Here is a 16,347-nt window from a genome sequence, read left to right as displayed (position 1 = left end):
AGGTTTGTGTACTTGGCTCATGCTAGGCAAGGACACTCAGCCTACAGAACCTATCCTTTCAGGTTTGTGTACTTGGCTCATCCTTGGCTCTGGAAGAAGGAGGAAGGCTCTGCGGAGTAAGAAAAAGGTGGATGTGTTCTCGGTCAGTTTCACTGTTATGCAGCCAGGCTTTGAAGAAGACCTCCATGCTGACAACATCGTTGCCTAGAGTCTGAAGGACAGTGTCAGCTTCCAGGATAGAACTCTCTGCAGAAGAAAGGAAAATGGTGGTTAAAATGGCTTTTTTTCCCAATCTTATTATTCACTTATTTATTTTAAGTTTTTTTTGGGGGTGGGGCTGGGAAGATGACATGGTTAGGAGCATGTACTGCTCTTGCAGAGTTAGCTGAGTTCAATTCCTGGCAACTGTATCAGGAGGCACACAACTGCCTGTGACTCCAGCCCCTGGGATCTGATGCTCTCTCATCTGAACTCTGAGGGCACCTGTACTCACACATGCACATGCACATGATTAAAAATAAAAAGTCTTTACAATGAGTTAACAATAGATTTGTTTAATTAAAAATTATTTATGTGTTGGTCCTGGAGAGATGACTTGGCAGTTGAGAGCACTTGTTCTTGCAGAGGATCTGGGCTCAGTTCCCAGCACACACACGGTGGCTTACAACTGTCTGTAACTCAAGTCTCAAGGAATTCAACACCCTCTTCGGCAGATGCCAGGCATGCATGTGGCACACACGTTCGTGCAGGCAAAATACTCACAGACATAAAATAATAAAATAATCTAAAAATGTCAAAAATTACTGATGTGTTTGGGTGTTCTGTCTGCATATGTGTTTGTGTACCACAACATGCCTGGCACCCACAAAGGACAGAAGGCGGCATCAGATGCATTAGAACTGGAGTTCTAGATGGAAGCTGTGACCTACCTTGTGGCTGCTACGAATTGAATTTGGAAGAACAACCAGTACTCTTAACTGGAGAGTCATTTCTCTAGCCACGCATTTAAAATTTTAATTATGCATTTGTATGTGTACATGTGAGTGTAGGTATCTGTGGAGGTCAAAAGAGGGTGTCGTACCTCCCCGCGCTGGAGTTACAGATGGTTGTGAGCTCTGACTTGTGTGCTGGGATGAACTCAGGACCTCTGGGAGAGCCATCTCTCTAGTGCAAGCGTTTATTATTATTATTGAGACAGGGTCTAACTGTGCATCTCTGGCTGTCCTGGATCTCACTATGCGGATCAGGCTGCCTTTGAACTCTCAGGGCTCTCCCTGCCCATACCTTTCAAGTACTGTAATTAAAGGCATGCACCGTCATACACGGCAGAGTGTTTAATTTTTAATCAAACAGTTGTTTTTTGTTTTTTTTTTTTTGAGACAGACTTATGCTATGTAGCTCTGGCTGGCCCAGTGTTCACTGTGTAGACCAGGCCTTGAACCTGCCACAAACCTCCTACCTTTCTTCCCAATTTCTGGGATTACAAGCATGAACTATCATATGCAGCTACTTTTTTAATTATAAAATGTGAAAGATCTAAACTTTAAGATATAAACTGGCATGCTTATCTCCTGACACATCAACTGTACGTCTGTGTAGACACATTCACGGAGCATACACAGAGACTCACACAAAGATGTTCAGCACAGCATTGTCACACCCACAGGCAAACTCTAAACAGGAAGCAAGTTTAGTGCCCAGTCATGGAGGAATGTTTAAATAAATTATGACACACTCAAACTGCCTTATATTATGTGGTTGTTAGTAATTCAAATGTACCGACGTGGGGACCTAGAAGGGAGTAGCGTAGGAAGTTGCAGGGCAGATATGACCTCGTTTGTGTGAGCATGAAGCTACCTGAAGAAGTGCATACACGAGCGTGTGCACGCACTCACCATGAAGGTCTGCAAGGTGCCGTCCAGCTATGAGAGGTTGAGGGGCAGGGGCTGGCAGGGCTCCGAGACACATTTCCTTTATTCACATTCCTACGTTCTTTAAATTTTATCTTAATTTTATATTTCTGCTTTAAAATATTCTAGGGGGCTGGAATGATGACTCAAAAGTTAAGTGTGCTTGTTGTTTTTACAAATGACCAGATTTGACTGTAGCACTCACACTGAACAACTCACAGCTCACAACTCCCCTGGAACTCCAGCTCTAAGGGATCCAGTGTTCTCTCCTGGCACAAACATGGTGTGTGTGTGTGTGTGTGCGCGCACACACACACACGTATGCATGCACGCACGTACAACATGCACTCTACAAATAAATAAAACAAATCTTTAAAAAACACCATAAATATTCTAGAATATAAAAGCTACAAAAATTACACTGCAATGCAAATTATTTATTAGCAAGGGACACATCAGTTTTATATTATTGTTTATAGTAAAAAATGTGTTTAAATGAATCTGAACATTTAAAAGAAAATAGATGAACTGTGTCTCAGTCTCTGCCTTAAGATACAGAGTTTGTCATTGGTACAGTGCCTCACAAGTGTGCTTGGTATCAGAGGTGGGGCTAGGCGGGTGTGTGATGAGTGGCTCTGGGTAGGTGGGTTACCAGGCTTCCCTGGGATGCTTCAGAATTCAGCCAGCTCTACCTCGGGTGCTGGGGTCTGCTGTTCTGCAAGTAAACATCAGGGAAAGTCAAATAGAAAGTAATGGAGGAAGCATGGACAGTGGCCGTGAGGGAAGAGCTGAGGAGAAGCCCTGAGGGGCTCGCTGAAATACAAAGGGCCTAAGAAAAGTCAGTGGCTCAAATGAATGAACTTCTGTGTATGACTCACGAATGCCAGGCGGTTTATTTCTAGAACGACATTCCTGAGGACAAGTTGGTAGAGGTGGCAGCCTTCTCCACCACAAGAACAAAGAAGGTTCAGTTCTACGTGCTGGCTCTAGCACCGGAGGTGCGGGCAGTTAGGTGACTTCACATTTCATTCAAGGACTTACCTTGCAGCCAAGAGGGATAGCAAGGATGCTTTTTCCCCAGCAGGATCGACTCTGCTAAATTGTCATGCACATTCATTCGTCACTAGCTGCTTCACTCATTCCATCAGGAGCACACAACTGTGGAATTTTAAAAGCAGCACTTGAACATTCCTTCTTAGGTTCCCATCTGCTCCATTGTGTTTCATGATACTTTAGCAATAAACACAAGCTATTGCCAAAGAAGCATTTAAAAAAATAATGTGCATCTGGTGATGACATAGGCAAGCATGTGATAGTTTACTTTTTTTCTGAGCCTTTGAACGTTGACTTTAGTAACACGTTTGGGAATGAGTGCACAGCGTTTCCTTAGTGAGACAAAAGAGCTATTAAAGCAAGGAGGCCAAGTACAGAGCTAAAAAAATGGAATTGAGGTGCTGGAGAGGTGGCTCAGTGGTTAAGAGCACTAGCTAGGTATTTTGCCTGTGTGCATGTCTGGGGGCCATGTGTGTGCAGGGCCCCCAGAGGCCAGAAAGGGGCATTGGATGCTCCAGGGCTGGTGTTACAGATGGCTGTGACCCACCTTGTGAGTGATGGGAAATGTTGGGAATCAAACCTGGCTCCCCTGGAGGAGCAGCCAGTGCTCACAACTGCAGAGCCATCTCTCCAGCTCCTGTTTCCAACTTCTTAACCTATACAGTCTGGGAGGAGTAACAGCAGAGTGTTCTCCTTTGGAGAAATTCTCACGTCGTCTCCGCAGAGGTGCTGTGCTTCCGTTTGGCAGCCCCCCCCTTTTTTTTTCTGTCTCAAAAGGAGTGGCATCCTTTTAGGGACAAACACTGGCTGTGCTAAGTCCTAAGGACTCAGGTTTGACTCTACTGTCACCTGCTCATCTTGGAGCCCTCACTATAACCCAGCATTCCTCGAAGGCTCCGTCCTCCTCTTTTTCTGTGATGGCTCAGGCTATTCTTCCCCATTGCCACCTACTGACATTTAGTTTTCAAGACCAAGTTCAAACACCGGCTGCCACGTGTCCTGCTCCACCCAGCATTTGTAGGTGATGTTGGCAGATAGTTTCACACTTTGTGTCATCACTTTTGTGACATTTGATCCTCTGCTCTTAAATGGAGGCTTCTTTTCTGGTGATCCTTCCCACCCCCAGTTCAGGGCCTTTGCCAGAGCTCAAGTGAAGGCCTGTGGCTCCCATTGCTTTTCCTGTGCGTCTTCTGCTTCAGCTAAGTTAGTCTCCTTGTCACATGACTTCCTTCCTTCCCTAGGACTTTCATTACTCTGTTAATCTGTGGCCTGCTCCTCCTCCAGCATTTGACTCATAACTTTGTCCAGGAGCTATGCTTGAACCATCTTTTCTCGTGTGTCTTTAATTAGTACTACTGGGTGTTTGGGAGCTTCATTCATGCAGCATTAACCGTGCTTGTTATTTTCTCTCTTCTGAAGGGTCCATCTCCCTGAGTTTATGAAAGGCAGTGAGATCTAGTGGAAAGGCCAGGACTTGAACTGGATATTGTCAGCCTTGCGTTCTTGGCTGGGGGCTCTGTAACCTATTTCCTAGTTGCCATAAAACACTATAAGGTGAGATGTTTAACAACAGCTTGCAGTAGGTTTAACATCCCTCCTCCTCTTCTGTTTCTTTACCCCCCCCCCCCACTGTCACTGTGAGAGGAAACAGGCTCTCATAAGGTACAAGTTGGTCTCACACCCATTATGTAGCCAAGGATGATCTTGAACGTCTCATCTTCCTGTCTCCACTTTCCGAGTGTGGGGATGACAGGGATTGGCATTCAGCAACATACCCAGTTTATGTGCCGAGGGCCACACCCAGGGCTTCGTAGACGTGACGCCCAGGAAGCATGCTAGTAACTGCACTACATGCCCAGCCTTTCACTCTTCTCTAGAAAGCTTGGTCCCTTCCTTGGCCTCAGCTTTACCATATGTAAACACATCAGTCCCTGCAGCAGGATCAGCAGTTACATTAGTCACAAATGTAACTAAATGTGCTAAGCCTGGGCATTGGAAAGGAGATACCGCTCTTCTTAGATGCTGGAGAAGGCAGGCCCCCCTTGACGAGTGCCTGCAGGAAACAAGCTAGTGTAGCCTCACCTGAGTCATTGTAACCACAGAAGGCTGCGTCAACACTATGGGTGGACTTATTCTGCCCCCTAGTGGCCACAAGCAGTGAAAGCCTTCAGTGAGCTCTTCAAACTCTGGCGGATACTGAAATCGGGTACCGCCTTCAGCAGTAACAACACTGAAGTAAAGTCACAATTGCAGTGTTGCTTTAAAAAACATTTTATTTTATGTGTATGTGTGTGTACCTGAAAGTATATATGTGTTCCATGTGCCTGCAGATGCTGTGGACTTGGATTTACAGACAATCATATGCTGCCGGGTGGGTGCTGGGAAGCAAAGCCTGACCCCTGGAGGAGCAGCCCGCGCCCTTAAGCTGCTAAGCCTAGGGCCCTTAGCGGCTGAGCCATCTCTTCAGCCCTCTGAAGGGTATCTTTAATGGAATTCTCCACGTGTGTATTAGACGACGGCATTTTTCTTGACGCAAAATGTCTAAGATACTGGGTCGTAGGTGGTTTCAGGGAAATGGAACTCCCGAACAGTCTTGCCGCGCATATCTACTCCCACAAAGACCTGGAGATCATCCCCGTGCTCCCAATGACCTTAGCATGGCCCACCCTTGGGGATCATGTGTGTGAACCCTCTGAAATTGCATACAGTTTCAGCTGTATGTGTGAAGGTGCGTTTGCATTGAGCAGGGGAAGAGGATGGGCACTTGACTTTTCCCAGACTCTCAGAAGCCCTCTGTGAACCTTGAGAGAGCATCCAGGCTTTGTTGCCGATATTACTTGCATCTGTGGGATATGCACTTGTAAGTGTCCATGGAGGCCAGACACTGGATTGTCCTAGATCTGTAGTTACATGCAGTTGCGAGATGCTCGATGTGGTTTCTGGGAATTGAACTCTCATCCTCTGCAAGGGCTTGGCACACTCCTAACCAGTAAGCTATCTTTCTAGTCCTTATACCTCTCTTAAAAATATTTATTTGGTGAGAGAGAGAGGAAGAGAGAGAGAGAGAGTCAGAGGACAGCCTGTAGGGGGTCTTTTCTCTCCTTCCACCATGTGGGTCTTGAAGGTCAAACTCAGGCCATCAGGCTTAGTGACAGCCCTTGAAGCCATCTCCCGTCCCCCGACCCAGTCCCTTACTCTCTCTTTAGGAGACAGAGGCAGAACTGTTGCGAATTTTGCTGTGGGGTAGATGCCAAGCACAGGGCAGCCGGGGTTTCATAGAGACCCTGTTTAAAACTGAAAGTCTTTGATTCCCCCCCCCCCCGCAGACTTTAATTTTGCATTATAAAACTTACAGGTACTTAATGTGAACTGACATTTAAAAGTTAGAGCTGACAGGGAAAAAGAGTTTTCATAGGCACTGTGCTGAGAGGACAGGGAGGAGTGGATGAAGAGGACGCAGGAAGACCTTCAGTCTGATGGCAAGGCCCCAACAACCATAGCACTGCATTTTGCCTCCTTTAAACATTTAAAATTTTATGTATTATTTATTATCATTCTTGCCTGTGTGTGTGTGTGTGTGTGTGTGTGTGTGTGTGCATGCTCACTGCTGTACACTTGTCTCGGGGAGCAAATATGGGAAGGGCAGAGGGCAACTTTGGGGAGTGAGTTCTCTAACTTCACCGTGAGATCCAGGGATTGAACTTGGATCATCAGGCTTGCACAGTGAGGTAGGTTGGGTAAGAAAAGATTGGAAAGGTTTCTGAAATCAAAGAAAATCCCAAAGCCCAAGCGCACATGCACACCTAGGCTGCACAGCTGTGATGTGTCTGTGAACCTTTGCATCATTTGGAGAGTGTTCTCGGGACACTGGCTTCATTAAAGAGGAACCGCTGACTCAAAAGTAAACCCATATAAAGATGTCAGAGGTATTTACAAATTCCCCTCTAAGAGAGTGGCAGCTTTGGGTTTAGATATCAGTCCCCCTGTGTTATAAACACCAGTCCCTTCCCCTAGTTCTTCGTTGTCCCTTGACATCACAGGGCTTTTTATCTTGCCAACTTTATTACGTAAAGTTACATTTGTTAGTGTGTGTGTGTGGCAGGGACATGGGTGTGTGACGATGTGCATGTGGTGGTCAGATGGCAACTTGGAAGAGTGTGCTCTCTCCTTCCACTATGTGGGTCCTAGAGATTGAACTAGGCTGTGGAGCTCAGGTCTTTGGGATTGTGGTAAATTCCTTTACTTGATGAGAGAACTTGCAGTTCTTACTATATAGAACATAGTAATATAATATATAATATATATGTTATAATATAATAATATTATAATATTATTAACATTATATTAATAATATAATATTATTATATTATAATATATTATTATAATATAATATTATATTATAATATATAATATATATGTTCTTACCATATAGAACATAGTAATATAATATATAATAGTATATAATATATTAATATCTAATAATATATAGTACTATATAATATATGAATATATTATGATATTAATATATTATATATATTATTTGTTGTTTCTGAGACAGGGTTTTTCTATGTAGCCTTGACTTTGTAGACCAGGTCGGCCTTGAACTCACAACGATCCACCTGCCTCTGCCTTTTGAGTGCTGGGATTAAAGGTGTGTGCCACCATACCTGGCTTTAGATTTAATAGTTTTAATATTTAAAATATTTAAATAAAATTTTAAATTTTTATTACTTTATTTTGGTGTGTGTGTGTGTGTGTGTGTGTGTGTGTGTGTGTGTGTGTGCAGGTGTGTTATCCATGCTTGCATGTTTGGAGGGCAGAGGTCAACTTCAGGGGCTTGCTCTGTCGCTCTCTACCTTGCTTTTGAGATAGGGTTTCTCAGTGTTTGGCTAGACTGCCTTGCCAATAAGCCGCTGGGACCCTCCTGCCTCCCCCTCACCAGTTCTGGGATTGTAGAAGGTGCTGCAGCGTCTGGCCTTTTCACATGGACACTGGAGATTAAACACAGGTCCTCGCACCTGCACAGCAAGCACCTCATCAATTGAGCCCTTTCCCCACGACAAACCCTGAGAGGAAAGTCTGTCTCCACTGACTTTGTCGGAGGAGGAAGACAGGTGAACCGGGTCTCCAGAAAGTGAGGAAGCAGTCCAGGACAACAGAGAGCCAGAGAGCACTGAATGACGTGTTTAAGCTCAGCCCACGGCCCTCGCTGGCCCTTGCTCTACACATATGGGGCAAACTGAAAACATCTTAGAGTTTAGGTTTCAAGAATGGGATTGAGTCCGGGTAGGGTGGCACATACCTGTAATCCCAGCAGTCAGCAGGCAGAGGCAGGTAGATCTCTATGAGTTCAAGGCCAGTCTAGTCTACACGGTGAATTCCACACCAGCCAGGGCTACCTAATGGGATCCTGTCTCAAACAGAGATAACAACCAGCAAAAACAGACACAGAAAGAGTGAGACCAAGAATTTGAGTATTTGCTCACTGAAGGGCCACCAGGTGGGAGTCTGAGCCTCATGAGATTAATTGTCGGGGAAAACAAGCAAAAATCTCTCCAAAGCAACATAATAAAATCTAAAAATCCCTATAATATAACATTCACAACATAAAGTCAAAATGTTTTTGGCATATAGAGAAAGAAAACTATGACTCAGTCTAAAAAGAAAACAGAAATCACAGACGCAAACCCTAACATGATACAGATGTTGTGTCTACCAGATAAGGACCATATGTCATGTAACACCATACCAGCATCATTGAAATCATCCTCAATGAGGAAGTGAAGGCATGCTCACAATGAATACAAATATAACAAATGGGTCCTGGACAGATGGCTCAGTGATTAAAAGCAATGGTTGCTCTTCCAGAGGACCAGGGTTCAATTCCCAGCACCCCACATGGTGGCTCGCAACTGCCTGTAACTCCAGTCTCAGGGGACCTGACACCGTCACATAGACATACATGCAGGCAAAACACAAATGCACATGAAATAAAAAGAAATAAATTATAGAAAAAGAAATATAACAAATGTCAATAGAGAAGCAGAAAACATAACAGATAATTAAATGAATAATTTAGAACTTAAAAATACAATATCTAAACAAAAAATCTTCACATGGGTTTAAAAGCAGAATGAAAATAAAAGAGGAAAAGCAAATGATTCAAAGATAGATGGACAGAAAAATGAACAAAATCAACAAATGGGTCAGAGAGAAAGCTCAGTTGGCAGAGAGCTTGCTTAGTATGCACAAAGCCGTGTTTCTTCCCAGCACGGTAAAACCAGGTGGGAGGTGTGGACAGGGGCATAGAATGTTCAGTTATCTTCTGCTGTGTGGAGGGTTTAAGGCCGGCCTGGGACCTTAATCAATACCAACCATGCAAATGAAAACAGAAAGTACGGAGCTGAGGGCTCTGTGGAACACATTTTATTCAATCCTTTAAGTTTTATTTTGTTATTGCTGTTATTATTTGAGATAGAGCCTTTGTCTTTTGAGACAGGGTGTCTGTGTAGCCTTGGGTATCCTGAAACTCACTACATAGATCAGGCTGGCCTTAAACTCACAGAAATCTGCCTGCCCCTGTCTCAGAAGTGCTGGGATTAAAAGCTTGAACAACCACGCTCCGCTTGAGACAGGGTCTTGCTATGTAATGCAGGCTGGCCTCAAACTTGGCCATCTTTCTGCTTCAGTCTTCTAAGTACTGAAATTCAAGTTTGCACCACTATGCAAGAAACTCTGTGGAACAATTTTAACAGATATAACATGGGCACTTGGAGTCTTAGAAAAAGAGAAAGGATATAGCACAAACATATTTAAAGAAGTAAAGGCAGGGGACTGGGAGGGGAGGAGGGAGGGGCTTATGGGGGAATACAAAATGAATAAAGTGTAATTAATAATAATAATAATAATAATAATAATAATAATAATAAAGAAGTAAAGGCAGAAAACTTTTCAACCTAGGTTACAGATTTAAGTACATAGGTTTGGTAGGGTGTGATGATACCCACCTTTAACCCCAATACTTGGAAGGCAGAGGAAGATGGATCTTTGTGAGTTTGTGGCCAGTCTTGTCAACAAACTGAGTTCTAGGCCAGCCACAGCTGCTCGGTGAGACCTTATCTTAAAAAGAAGAATAGACTATATACTCAAGTTCTTTTTCCTGGGCCCCCTAAGTGGTTGGATGAATCAAGATGAAACTGTATATTTCCTACTCAGTCACCAGCTATTTAAAACACTTTGAAAAACACATCAAAGCGATGATGAACGGCAACTTTGTAGTTTCTGTGAGAAGCACAGGCCAAGTAGTAGCTGATGCTGCTCTGGGTGAAGAGTGGAAGGGTTACATTGTCTGAATCAGTAGTGGGAATGACAGACAAGATTTTCTCCTGAAGCCAGCCGTCTTGACTTATGTCAGAGTGCACCTGCTGTTGAATAAGGGGCATTCTTGTGATAGACTCAGGCGAGTCAGAGAGAGAAAGTCCGAGTCTGTTCACAGATGCACTGTGGACGCCAATCTGAATTCCCAAATTGGTCACTGTTAAAAAGGGAGAGAAGGCTATTCCTAGACTGACGTACTACTGTGTCTCAGGGGTTGGGGCATGAAAGGACTAGCAGAAACCTAAAGCTTTTCAATCTCTCTAAGGAAGATATCTGCCAATACATTGTCAGAAAGCTTTTAAACAAAGAGAATAAGCCAAGGACCAAAGCACCCAAGACTTGGAATCTTGTTACTCCACTTGTCCTGCAACAGAGAGGCCAAAATGTTGCTCTGAAGAAACAACACATTAAGAAAAACAAGGGGAAGGGTTGGAGAGATGGCTCAGAGGTTAAGAACACTGGCTTTTTTTTTTTTTCCCAAATGTCCTGCGTTCAATTCCCAGAAGCCACATGGTGGCTCATAATCACCTATAGTGAGATCTGGTGCCTTCGTCCAGTGAGCAGGAACATATGCAGGCAGAATGTTGTATAAATAATAAATAAATCTTAAAAAAGATCTAATAGCTTAAAAAAAAAGAAAAACAAGGAGAAAACTGCAGAATACGCTAACCTTTTGGCCAAGAGAATGAAAGAAAGCAAAGAAAAATGGCAGGAACAGACTGCCAAAAGATATAGGCTATCCTTAAATAAGTTTCTATTTCTGAGTCCAGTAAAACAACAACAACAACAACAAAAACAAACAAACAAAAAAACTTTTAAGTTTAAGAGATAAATGATCAGATCTTGGAAAGAATCTATAGATTCAAGAGGCTTAGTGAACCTTAGACAGGGTGAGTTAGAAGAAATCTATGATTAGTAATGTCATTATTAAGCTGCTGAAAACAAACAGTAAGGCATATTTCATGAAAGCAGCCAGAAAAATGATCCTTTCCAGATATCTTAAAATGATTTAAGGGCTGTCACTTTCAGATAGAAACCGGGGATGGCCAGAAGGCAGTGGCAGATCTTTAAATTACTGAAACATCCTAGGCCACCTATAATTCTAAGCAGGAGACAAACATGTTCATGAATGAAGGTGAAACACGTTTTTCAGATAAGTAACAATGAGAATTGTCACTGCTAGAACCCACATTACAAAAAATTTCAAGGTCCTTCAAGGGGAAGGACATGATATCCAAGGGAAACTTGGCTATCTAGGAATGAATGAGGACCTTTGGAAATAGCAGAAAATATGGGTAAAGATGGAGGACTCAGGATTTAAGACCAGGGGCTAGAGAGAGAGAGTCTAGCAATTAAGGGCAATTGCCACATGACAGCTCACAACCATCTGTCACTCCAGTCCCAGGGGATCTGATCCCTGCTCTGGCCTCTCTGGGCACGGAACACATGCGGTAACTAGAGCATGAACAATAGTGCATGTGTCACCTAGGACTTAGAACCTGAGAGGCAGGACACAGGAGGCAGGAGTTCAAGGTCATCCTCCTCTGAGTTCTATAAGACCTTGTTTCAAAAACAAACAAACAAAAAGATAGAATATATGTTTGAGATGAGATAAATGGACCTATGTAATTGTGAAGTTTCTGCATTTTACATGAAATGGTGTTATATTAATTTTAAGTAGGCTGTAAAAAGTGTAAAATTAAATTTTAAGCCTTGTGGCACTATGTGAACTCTAATTAGACTGTGAAGAGACAAAAGATATGTAATACAACCCCCTAAGAGAAGCCACTAAAAATAATACGAAGATGAATAGTAAATTACAATTGATAAAATAGCATTAAAATGCCTTTTCTGTTTGTTTGTTTGTTTGTTTTTTGGGGACAGACCCTGGCTGGCCTGGAATCCACTATGTAAACTAGACCGACTCGAATTCTCAGAGATTCACCTCCCTTTACCTCCTGAGTGCTGGGATTAAAGGCATACACCACCTCACCAGCTAAATTAAAGAAATGATTTCTGTGTATATGTGTCTGTCTGTGTGTCTGTATGTCTGCTACATGTATTCCGGTGACTTTGGAGGCTACAGAGGATGTTACATCCCTTGGAGATGGAGTTACAGGTGGATGTAAGTCACTTGATGTGGTCAAAGAAACTGAGGCCGGGTCCTTCGGAAGAGAGCAAGAGCTCTTAGCTGCTGACCATCTCTCTAGCTCAATATTTTAAAGATATTTGAACAACCTTCAAAGACAGGAAAGCAGGAGAAAAAAAACCCCCAACCAAAACAGATCTAAAAAAATGGTAGAACTAAAACCAACCATATCAATACTTAAGGAGTATACATTTCAAGTAAAACTTAGAAGTTATCAGGACAAATAAAAAGTTAACGGTGTATACAACAAATATACTTCATTTATTTTTAATTATATATTTTATTCATTTGTTTGTTTGTTTTACTGAGATAGAGTTTTTCTCTGTATGCCTGGCTGTCCTGGAGCTCACTCTGTAGAGCAGGCTGGCCTCAAACTCAGAGATCCACATGCTCTGCCTCTGCAGTGCTGGGATTAAAGGTGTGTGTGCCACCATGCCTGACTCAGATTTACTTTAATATAAATTCACAGATGGGCTGAAAGTGTGAGAAAAGATGAATGTTAAGGACCCAGGAGAAATGGAAACATACATGCACAAGATCTGTCCGTGGATCTTTATACCAGTGTATTCGTAGCCAAAAGTTGGAAACCAAAGTATCCATTGACAGGTGAATAGTTTAAACAGAATACAACATTTATGTAAAATATTACTACTTAGCAGTAAAATGAAATTGATATAAACAACATGGACAAATTTCAATATCTAAATGAAAAAAGGCCACATACAAAAGTATGTATTGCATGGTTGTATTTATGTTAATGCAACCTAATCTACAGGTGGGAAGCAGAGGCTGGAGGGTGGGCTTGAGGATAGTGAGTCAAGAGGGGCCGTGGAACACGATGACAGTGTTGCATATCTTGACTGGGGTGATGCTTTGTAGGTGTATGCTACTATGGAAACTCACTGAGTTGTCCATGTTGAGCGGATGTAACTTGTGGTGTGTAGATTATTCCTCAAACCGGCAAGGACAAATATTTAACATCTCAGTTTTCAAGTAACTTCCGACATTCTGCTAGATTCCTATTACTTCATTTAACTACAAAAGGGAGGTTGCTATTTCTCTCAGACCATGGTTTCTTTCAATGAAACAAATGTCTGTCTGTGTTAAAAATCTTTAGGTAGCAAACACAGCAGAGCTTCTAATTTAGTCCTAATGTCACAGGAAAATGACTTTAACACAGTTATTGGAGACTAGCTCGATGAGCAGCTGCTCATTCTGGTTTGTTTCCCAAGACACCCACCTCTGACAACTGGTTGGAGTACAGAGCCGATGCCTCAATCCCTTACTCCTAATTCTTTCTGGAATCTTCTAAGAAGCACTGAATCTCTGTCTTCTTTGTTTGGATTGTTAACATTTGGTGTTTCCTGAGACCATGTATGGATAGGATATATTTCCAAGGGAGCTTGACATGGATCTCTGGTAAACTCAGGAGGAAATTTTAAACAGATGGTTTATGAGCACTTAGCAAAGGAACCTGATATCCTTGTATACATGGCTGAGAAATGCAGGCTCGTTGACAGCCTCATTAAGTTGATTTGTAACTGCTTCAAGACTTATATACCCAATCAGTGCAGATGGTTGTCAACCCAGACAGAGGCCGTCTAGATGCCAAAGTATATTGATCACTGTGGCCTTTTTACTTTTGGCATATTTATTACTTGCCCATTCTTTAGAAGGCTATTATAAAAAATTTATTAAATGCAAATGAAGACATACTATGTATGCTCATGGAAGTTCCAAAAGCTCAACAATAAGCAGACGACAGGCATGAATTCTTTTGTTGAACTTGAGATGTAGAATATCATTAATAATTGGGAGGGAAAGAGGGAGAGGGCTACAGCTGGGATACAAGTGAATGTATAAAATTACTTAAAAATAAAAAATATTGAAAAAAGAATATCATTAATAGCACTGATATGCCTGTGTGCTGTTCTCTGATTCTCAGGTCAGAACTGAATTGAACTTTCTTATCATTCTTTTCCTTCTAAAAAGTAGTTTTACTACATTAAGCAACATTTTATTGTTTTAGTTTCTTTAAGCTTTGTAAAGAAGCACAGTCTTCTATATGCCTTTAGCTACTTGCTCTCCCCACCTCAATATCAAATATTCATTCACATTGTTCTGCATAGTTGTGGCTCATTCACTTTATGATGATGGCTCAGATTTCGTATTCCAGACAGTAATTCTTTACTGGTTATATGAGTTAGGGCTATAGTCTAATTTTTCTGACTCCTTTTTTCATGGTGTCTGCTGATAAACAGAAATTCTGATTTTTAATATAGTGACAATTATTCAGTCTTCTTTAGTTAGCAGACTTTGTGTCTCATTTAGGAAATTCTTTTTCTCACTTACAGTCATAGATTTTTTTCTTATGTATTTTCTTCTAAAAGTTTTTATCTTTCATGTTTAGGTTTTGAATCCATTTAAAAAGTTATATATTTCATAAGGTAGAGATCCAACTTCCCTTGTTCCTATAAGGAATACTGATAGTTCTAGTATGACTTTGTAAGTACATTCATCTTTTTTCATTGTTTTTTTTGTGGCAGCCATGCCACATATCAAGTTTTCATGTGACTTTCTGCTTCTGGGATCAATAATCTGTTCTAGATGGGACAAATTGTCTATTTCTGTGTCAGTATGATACTATCTATTATTTTCAGTAGAGCTGGGTGTTAAATCCAGAGCCTGATGCATGTGCAGCAAAGGACCTGCGAGTGGAGTGAGCTGTATGACCATTGCCTTATTTACCAACTTTATGAATCATCTTCACATCGTTAGCTTAACATGAGCCTTAACTAAATGTGTGCATGCATGTGAGCATGTGCGTCACACACACTTTTCATAGGATTAGCTTGTCAAATTAATTAAAAAAGTCAGCTGGGTGTGGTGGCACACACCTGTAATCTCAGCATTTATGAGGTTGAAATGGGAGAATCTGATTTTCCAGGAGAGTTTAGCCTATATGTCACCTTGGCTTTGCAAAGCAAGACTCTGCCTCAGAACAAAATAAACAAAGTAAAGCTGGCATGGCAGTATACACTTGTAATCCTAGCACTCAAGAGGCTGAAGCAGGACTTCATTGTTCTAGCCAGAACTGCATTGCTAGACCCTGTTTCAAAAACCAAACCAAGCCAAGAGTCTCTCTGTTGAGAACCTTTCTGTTTTTTTGAAAACAATATTTTTATTTATGTGTATGTGACTGTGTGAACACCATATGTATGGCATATGTATTTGGGTGCCAGGGAAGGAAGAAGAGGGCTTTGTATGCTCTGGAGTTCTATTTAAAGGTGGTTGTAAACTGCCCTAAGTGGGTGATAGGAATGAAACCTCTGGAATGAGTATTTTCTTAGTCACTGTTCTATTGCTGTGAAGAGACACCATGACCAAGGTAACTCTTATAAAAGAAAGCATTAAATTGGGGACCTGTCTACAGTTTGAGGGGGTTAGTCCATGACCATTAAGAAAGGAAGCAGACAGGCATGGCATTGGAACATACCTGGAGCTTGATACCCTGATCCACAGGCAACAGGATGAGAGAGAGAGATGGGGAGGAGGGAGAAGGAGATGGAAAGGGGAGGGGGAAGGAGAAGGGGCGGGAGAGGGAGAAGGGGAGGGAAAAGAAGGGGGAGGAAGAGGGAGAAGGAGAAGGAAGGGAGAGGGAGGAAGAGAGAGTAGAGACCAGGTCTGGCATTGGCTTTTGAAACCTCAAAGCCCACTCCCAGTGACACACCCCTTCTAATGAGGCCACAGTTCCTAATCCTTTCCAAGCAGTTCACCAACTGGGGACTAAGCTTGTAAGTATATGAGCCTATGGGGCCATTCATTCACAATGACACACACAAAAATGCTCTTAACTGA

The 16,347-nt window shown here is 42.2% G+C and overlaps 1 protein-coding gene across 2 annotated transcripts in view; it reads right to left on the bottom strand.

Annotated features, from left to right (window-relative positions):
• The window catches only part of M1ap (meiosis 1 associated protein), a 61,255-nt gene that overhangs the window by 26,110 nt on the left and 18,798 nt on the right, over positions 1 to 16,347 (bottom strand). For both annotated transcript variants that reach the window (XM_055596410.1, XM_055596409.1), the window contains exon 4: positions 73 to 246. In XM_055596410.1, coding sequence (XP_055452385.1) covers positions 73 to 246 — 174 coding nt within the window. The remainder of the gene's footprint in view (positions 1 to 72; positions 247 to 16,347) is intronic.

Source organism: Psammomys obesus, unplaced genomic scaffold (genome assembly GCF_907164565.1).
Source record: "Psammomys obesus unplaced genomic scaffold, mPsaObe1.curated_primary_1811, whole genome shotgun sequence".
In the NCBI taxonomy this organism is placed as follows: Eukaryota; Metazoa; Chordata; class Mammalia; order Rodentia; family Muridae; genus Psammomys; species Psammomys obesus.
Note: the sequence above shows the minus strand (reverse complement) of the source record. Positions and strands in the feature narration are given on the sequence as shown.